The 8,161-nt window shown below is 40.5% G+C and overlaps 1 protein-coding gene across 1 annotated transcript; it reads left to right on the plus strand.

Moving 5' to 3' along the window:
• The first annotated feature begins 519 nt into the window (after positions 1 to 519).
• On the plus strand, positions 520 to 3,246 carry LOC147615558 (putative pentatricopeptide repeat-containing protein At3g01580). Its single transcript, XM_086779012.1, has one exon. The coding sequence runs from the start codon at positions 520 to 522 to the stop codon at positions 3,244 to 3,246; it is 2,727 nt and encodes a 908-aa protein (XP_086635138.1).
• Positions 3,247 to 8,161: the final 4,915 nt, after the last annotated feature.

Below are 8,161 nucleotides of genomic sequence, written 5' to 3' on the forward strand. Positions count from 1 at the left end.
TTCTAAATCGAACATATGCGGTTGGGAGATGGTGACCTTAGAACAGCCATCGAATTTCTTGTAATGGGTGGCCAAACCGTGCTGCTCCAAAGCTTACTTGCACCTCGGAGGATTGTGGAGAGGGCAAGTGCAAGGCTAAGTGTGATGTTGAAGATATGGATGTATTGCAAGCATGGTATTAGAGAAAGAACATCAGTTGGGAAGATGGAGATCTTAGAACAGGCATTTACTTCTTTGCAGTGGTGCAATGGTCGACCTAACCACTTTCATTGTAGGCATCTTGCAGACATGTGGAAATGGTTGGTACAAGCTGGGTGTACAAGTGGATGCATTCTAGGTTCATTTGGAAGGGAGAACATAGGTTGGAAGATGGGGTCCTCAGAAAAGGCATCTTTTTCCCTGCAATGGTTTGCAAAACCACAATCACTGCAGAACATTATCTATATCTGTCTATATCTAGCACAACTATAGAAAGACTGAGTGGTGTGATTTTTGAGAGAGAAAAGTTGCTGGTGAATGATGGTGAGCTTAGAACATGCATTTGTTTCTTTGCAATGGTTAGGTGAGCCACCTCCGCTGCATGACATTGTCTGCGTATTGCGGGAATGTAGAAAAAAGAAAGATCTGGCCTACGGCAAGTGTGTGCATGTGCACCTCTGCAACTATGGACTGGAAGCACAGATATCACTTGGGAACCATCTTGTTCCAATGTTTTTGGAATGTGGAGATTTTCAAGAGGCAAAGAAAGCCTTCAACAAACTGGTCTATCGGAATGAGCACGCCTGGACTTCTCTCATACAGGGGTATATTGAGCATGGGGAATCACAGTTTGCCTTCTATTTGTATCAGAAAATGCAAGAAGATTGTGTACATCCTACTGAATACACATTTGTGCCTTTGCTGAAAGCCTGTGCAAGGTTGAAATGCATGGTAAGGGGTAAAGAGTTACATGCCGAAATCATCCAGAGGGGATTTGATAATGATGCTGTTCTTGGCAACACTTTGGTAGATATGTATGCAAAATGCTGCATGATCGTAGAAGCACATGAAACCTTTGATCAGCTGCTAGTTCAAGACCTAATCTCATGGAATATCTTGATTGCAGGATATGCAGAGCAAGGGCTCAGTGAGGAAGCACATACCTGCTACAAACAGATGCTACTGGAGGGTTTGCTGCCAGATGCTTTCACGTTTGTTTGCATTTTGAAAGCTTGTGGCAACTTAGAATCGATAGACAGGTGCCAAGAGATACATGCTGAGGTTATCAAGGAGGGATATGAAGGTTGCCCTTTTATTGGGAGCACATTGGTGGATGTGTATGCCCAATGTGGCTTACCTGTAGAAGCACAGGAGGTGTTTGATCAGCTGCCGATGCACGATGTGGTTTCGTGGACTGCACTGATTGCATGTTATGCTGAACACGGGCTTGCAGATGAAGCATTAAGTTGCTTTCAGAAGATGCAGCTCGAGGGCATGTATCCCGATGGTGTCACACTCATTTGCAGCTTGAAAGCTTGTGGCAGCTTAGGAGCCATAGACAGGGGCCGGGAAATACACGCTCAAATTGTGAAGATTGGAAGTGATCCTTTTCTTGGCAACACTTTGGTATACATGTACGCTAAATGTGGGTCACTTGCGGATTCAAGGGGAGTGTTTGACAAGCTTCAAGATAGAGATGTGGTCTCTTGGACTGCACTGATTGCGGGTTATGCTGAGTGTGGGTTTGGCAGGGAAGCCCTAGATAGTTTTGAGTGGATGCAATTGGACGGTGTATCTCCAAATGCTGCCACATTTATCTGTATCTTGAGAACTTGCTGCAGCATAGGAGCCATTGGTAGGGGTAGAGAGATCCATACTGAGGTTGCCAAGAAGGGGTTTGAAAGAGATGTTTCTGTTTGTAATACTCTAGTGGATTTGTACAGAAATTGTAGTTTTTTGGCAGAAGCACATGAAGTGTTTAAAACATTGCCAATTCATGATGTCAGCTCGTGGAATGAGTTGATTGCAGGATATGCTGAACATGGGCTTGGTGAGGAAGTCTCAGCCTGTTTGGAATGCATGCAAATGGAGGGTGTGTCCCCAGATGCTGCGACATACGTCTGCTGCTTGACATACTGTGCTAGCGCACGGGTGATAGACATGGGTCAAAATTTCTATGCAGAAATCTTGAAAAAGGGGTTTGAAAGAGACCTTATTGTTGGCAGTGCTTTAGTGGATTTATATGGCAACTGTGGATCACCAACAGAATTACAGGAAGTGTTTGGCAAGCTTCCACTGCGAGATGTCATCTTGTGGAACATTCTAATCAAAGGTTACGTTGAACATGGGCTCTATGATGAAGCATTGAATTGTTTGGAACAGATGCAGCTGGAGGGTACTCTTCCTGATGTAGTGTCGTGGAATGTCATTATCTTGGGCTTTGTTGAGCAAGGAGAAAGTACCAGGAGTTTGGAGCTTTATGCCCAAATGCAAGCAGAAGGTTTGTCACCAGATAACGTGATGTTTGTGAGCATTCTGAAAGCGTGTGGCAACATAGCAGCTCTAGAATTTGGAAAAAGAGTTCATGCTCAAATTTACCAAGTTGGTGGATTTGAGGGTGTTGAGCTGGCTAATGCTCTTGTTGATATGTATGGTAAATGTAGTAGTATGAGTCATGCTCAGGAGGTCTTCAATGCCAGGCCCTCAAAGATTCTTGCCAAATGGAATGCATTGATTACTGGATATGCACGGCAAGGAGCCAGTGAGCATGTCTTTCATTACTTTCACAGAATGACGGAGGAAGGCATACAACCAGATGAAGTCACTTTTCTTAGTGTACTTACGGCATGCAGCCATGCGGGTTCACTTAATAGGGGCCTGAAATATTTTGAGGCTATGAGTAATGAGTGTGGAATCAGTCCAACCATTAAGCACTGCACTTGCATGGTTGATCTCCTTGGCCGTGCAGGTCACCTGGATGAGGCCATGGAAATTGTGGAGAAGATGCCTTCACAGCCTGACCTTGTAGTGTGGGATTTGGTGTTGGGTGCTTGTCAAAAGTGGGGAAATGCAGAACTTGGAAGACAGGCTTTTGACTATGTGCTGAGGCTGGATGAGAGTCACACACCAGCATTTATCTTACTGTCCAACATCTATGTGGATCCTCACATGTGGAATGATGCAAAGACTATCCAGTGCCCACCACTTGAGCTGATAAAAAAGCCAAGCTGTCAAGGTGCCAGCAGTCCCCTAACTGACCTAGGTTGACTTGCCTTGTAAGGGCCGGGCCTTTCTATAGATGCATGGATATAATGTCATACTTAATTTTCTATAGATGCATGGATATAATGTCATACTTAATTATGTTTGCAATGTCACATGCTTCAGTGCCTTCATCAGGGGCCTATGAACATACCAAGCTAGATCTATCTTAAGGCCTTAATGTGAGGTGTGTTAAGAGGAGGAAAGATGGCCACAAAGCAAAGAACATGGGTAGATCAAATGGGTTGCATGCAGGGAAAGGGCGGGTCTGGCTAGATGTCATACACTGACAGACATATCGCTGAGGACTGTGCTTTGCATGTTATCAGATGGGCCCTCTGATGAGGCAATGCAGGCAATGAGTCAAGTATGACAATTGCCAGCCTCCGGGCCCAACTTTCAAGACCTCCCTGCAACCACCACCACAAAACCCTCGGTTGGGAAGATGGAAAGTCACCCAACAAAATTGGCAGCTGTATGGCTTTTGCTTTCCCCTCCCCTCTCCTCCCCCCAAATGTGCTCCAATGCAGTGCTGAAATTTGAAGCCTTCAGAGGGCATCAAAGCCTTTCAAACTTTATAGAGAAGGCCTCTTAGAAAATTGGGTTGCAAAAGGTCACTATTTTGAAATTTTCTCTAAATTTTACACATTCATATTGAGTTAATTTTTGAATGTCAAGCTAGTTTATGGCCTTCAAATTGAAGGTTAGGGTGGCCTTCAAATTTAAGCCCTGCTCCAATGAAAGGAATCTTCATGGTACGAATTGAAACTGGTCAGACAGAAGTTGATGAATCTAGTTGACCCATAGAGAATACAAGGGCACACACTGTGAAGATAGATGATCTAAGTGATAAGTTGATGAATGTGGAGCCAGACATGGTGCCTATATTGGCACTAGCAAGAAATCAAAGGAAACTAGAGATTGATATGTTACTTTGTGGATTCTTTGAGAACCTGCTGAATATACAAATGACAAAGCTAATGTTTGGGTATGTGTTTTACAAGAGGATTAGATTTCACAAGCCTTCACTCATCTATCAAACGGAGAAGTGCTTTTGATGAACAACTTCGAATCAACCTCCATTAGCCTGCCAACAGCCTTCGGATCATCAACCTCCATAGTGTCCTCCACAACCTTCCTCGTTTCTTATTAAACTCAAAATCTAGAGCTAAAAGATCCTTGCATTTTGAGTGAAGGCTTAATGGACTCCACAAAGAGTCACTCTTTTACACTTTGCAACATTTTGAGATATAATTGATTTCTCATGTGCCTAGTTCCCTTTCTCCTTCTTTTCTACATAACACTATTTGTAAAAGGTTTAAAGAAGATTTAACTCATTCAAGTTAAGTTTTTAAAGGTTTTTAAATAGTTATTGTTAGTGTTCAGTTTGAACTCTCATGGAAAACAAGCTCTAACATTGTTTGCTCTATTTGTTTTGAGTTTTGGCTAAGGTTTCAAAGAGCATTCAAGTAAGGGGTTTCTCTTTCTCGTGCATGTTTTGATTATTTTGTATATTTGATCAATATTTTTGATTAAATATTTAGCATCATGTTTCATATCTAAAAAGTTTGGGATGGTACTATTTTTAAAAGGGGAGATGATTTAGCTTAATCAATCTAAGAACGTGACTATTTAAGATTTCATTAATACTTTATTGTATTAGGAAGCTTGGTTGTTTTCTCTCATAGAAAACAAGCTCTTATATTTTTTTCTTTTCTTGTTTTGAAGTTTGATGAAGGTTTTAGGTGTTGAGATATTGAGCTGAACTAGTACAAATATTGGTGACACTCCAGGATTGACAACTCCACACTTCTGCCATTGGCATGGTTGTTGGTGACATTATGAGTGATATGCCACCAGTGGTTTCCTAGGTATGTAGCTGTGTGACAATCACTTTAGTTTATAATTAGAGTTATGGCATAGTTATAACGCTAGCTCATGTAGTAGTCAGGTTCACACTATGGCGACCTTTGTATGTTATATAGTAGAAGAGTGCTCTCCTTTACAATTTATACTCTTATCTCTTTATGTTATAGTTGTAGAGAAGAGAAGAGAATATAAGAAAATTTAGTCATCCATCTCTCTTGTGTGCTTGTCTACTCTTCTATGAGTGAGCATTTGCTTACAAAGATGAGCTCAAGCTCACCCTCGCATTCTTTTCACAATATCAAAGAGAGCATCAATTCGTGTGAAGAGCTCGAGAGACAAGCAAAGGAAGAGAGCGGTATATACAAGCAAGGGCAACTTCCTCTCTTTTCCTTTGATTTAGAAGCAAATCTCTGTAGGTAGCTACTAGGCAACAATAGTAGGCATGCACAATATTAAGGTACATTGTTTCATCGTGAGGCACCCTTTACGATGAAGCCAAGGGGCATTACAATGTGCAGGGATGGTCCAGTAGATCGACAGTGATTTCAAAATTTTGATTCAAGGCCATTTCGGGCCCTATTTTGGCTCTGCAAGTTTTTCGCAAACGCTCTGTGTGAAAGTGGCGATTTTGACTGTGTATCCCTAAATATGGTTCCGCAATGTTGCAACATAAATTTGGTTGTAGGACAGTTTGTGTAGAGAATCTGAGATTTACAGGTTGTTGGTGTGGATATATGCTTTTTGTGAATGTTCCATACTATACAGTTACAGTATAACAAGTTGTTGGCGTGGATGTATATTTGTGTGACTATTCCATATATAGTTATAGTATAACAGGTTTACAGTATCACTGTGTTAGAGATTGTAAGTAGTACATAAGTTTTTGCAAGCAGTATTTGGTAAGTCACTACTCTACAAGTAAATCATGTCTGATAGTCTATCCTAGATTGTGAGCGAGAAGCTGGACAAGAATAACTTTCCAGCATAGAAGTTCAGAATAAGAAACTAAGAATATTGGGAGTTCATTGTGTGACGAGGGGAGAAGTCAAAGCTTCTGGAAGAAAACATCACTCAACAAGCAAGGTAGGCTTTTGAGTTGTGGCATGAGAAAGTGAGTAAAGTAATGTATTGACTGTTTGTTAATGTGTAAACAAATGCTATGATTAGTCACATATAGCATGCAATAGTGACACCTAACAATGCATGGGATACCTTAGTTAAATTGTATAGCATAAGTACCAAGGCAAGAAAGATGCAGCTAAAAGAAGAGCTACATAATCTGTCGAGGAATAAGATGAGTATCAATGATTACTTATTGAAAGTTAAAGGGCTTGCAAATGGCCTCGGCTCTATTAGAGCTCTTATGGATGTGATGACAACTTGAATGGGCTTGGCAAAGAGTATGATCAGTTTCAGGCATCTATCTGAGCTCAAGAAAACTTTCCAAAATTCAAGGATCTTATAGCCCTTCTTATCATTGAGGAGATAAACGTCAGGAGTAAATCATATTCTCGAAATATGTAGGCCTAGGCCTTCTACACACAAATACAAGTAGAAGTAGAGGCAGATCATCATCTAGAGGTCGAGGTGCATGCCATTTTGAAAACAATAATCAAGGACATCAAAACAACATGAATCTAATGCACAAACATGTGGAAGAGGTAACTATAGAGGCAAGGGGGAGCCAAAGAGGCCAAAGTGGAGATAGCATGGAGTGCATTATTGTGGATGACAAAGAAACCAAAGTGGAGATAGCATGGAGTGCATTATTGTGGTTGTAACCCCACTCTCCCAGTGTGTAAAGTGTCAAGATAAATCCAACATTGTAGCTCATAGAGCAACCTAGACGGACCACTCCAATCCATATGAGTATGGAGTGTAGGTCAAGTCAATACATGTTAGGTGTTAGATCCTCATCACATTGAGGGGAGGTGTTGAGAAATGCAATGTGTGAGGGTGCAACATATGTAGAGCAAGGAGAGGAGCATGCACATTAGAAAAAGATAGACTAAGGGTACATTGGCAAAGGTTGATTTGTATGGTCATCTGTAAAAGGTGAAGTCAAAGGCCAAAAGGTAGCACATGGAAAGTGTAAGGAGGCACATGTAGTGTGATCCACCTTAAGCTTAATCATGTTTGATTTCTCAACATTTTTGACACACTCCACTTTGTTGGTATTAGGATTCATCCTAATATCATCCTTCCCAATAATATACCCAAGGTATTCCATGTCTTGTGACATGAATGTGCATTTACTCTCTTTGGTATATAATTGATTGGCCCTCAAAGCTTCTAAAACTTTATGCACATGCTTCGCGTGTTCTTCTTCACTCTTGTTATTAATATTTCATCAAAGAATACCAACACCATTTTGAATAGATTGATTGGACCTCAAAGCTTCTAAAACTTTATGCATATGCTTCACTATTAATATTTCATCAAAGAATACCAACACCATTTTGAATAGATTGATTGGACCTCAAAGCTCTTAAAACTTCATGCACATGCTTCACATGCTCTTCTTCACTCTTGCTATTAATATTTCATCAAAGAATACCAACACCTTCTCATTCATTAATTCTTGGAAGGTAGCACAAGCATTTTATAAACCAAAAGGCATCACCATGTAGTGAAATAGACCTCTCTTGGTCCTAAATTTCGTTTTGATTTTATACTATTAACCCGTAGATTTATCCTTAGTTATTTACTACTTATCCACTGAATAAGCCATGAGAATTCAACTCACATACTGAATGTATGTGTCGTTTTGTACCACACCTGTTAACATCTTAAGGCGTTTCGTACCACACCTGTTAACATCTAAAGGCGTAAAGCGCACTGTTATGTATTCAATTATTCATTCATTCAAAGCAACATTAATATACAGCCAATGATGGTTTGTCGATTACCTGTTCTTTACTTGTTTGTAATATTGTCTTTTAATGTTCTATAATTGTTGTATATTAACATGCGTATTTATGTATGTTGGCTTTTCCATCAACACTTTGGCGATCCTGCTATATTCGATTTTCGTTTGAGTCTCTTGGTTCTG

The sequence above is a fragment of the Cibotium barometz genome, chromosome 40 (genome assembly GCF_041138505.1).
Source record: "Cibotium barometz isolate CiBa-2024 chromosome 40, ASM4113850v1, whole genome shotgun sequence".
In the NCBI taxonomy this organism is placed as follows: domain Eukaryota; kingdom Viridiplantae; phylum Streptophyta; class Polypodiopsida; order Cyatheales; family Cibotiaceae; genus Cibotium; species Cibotium barometz.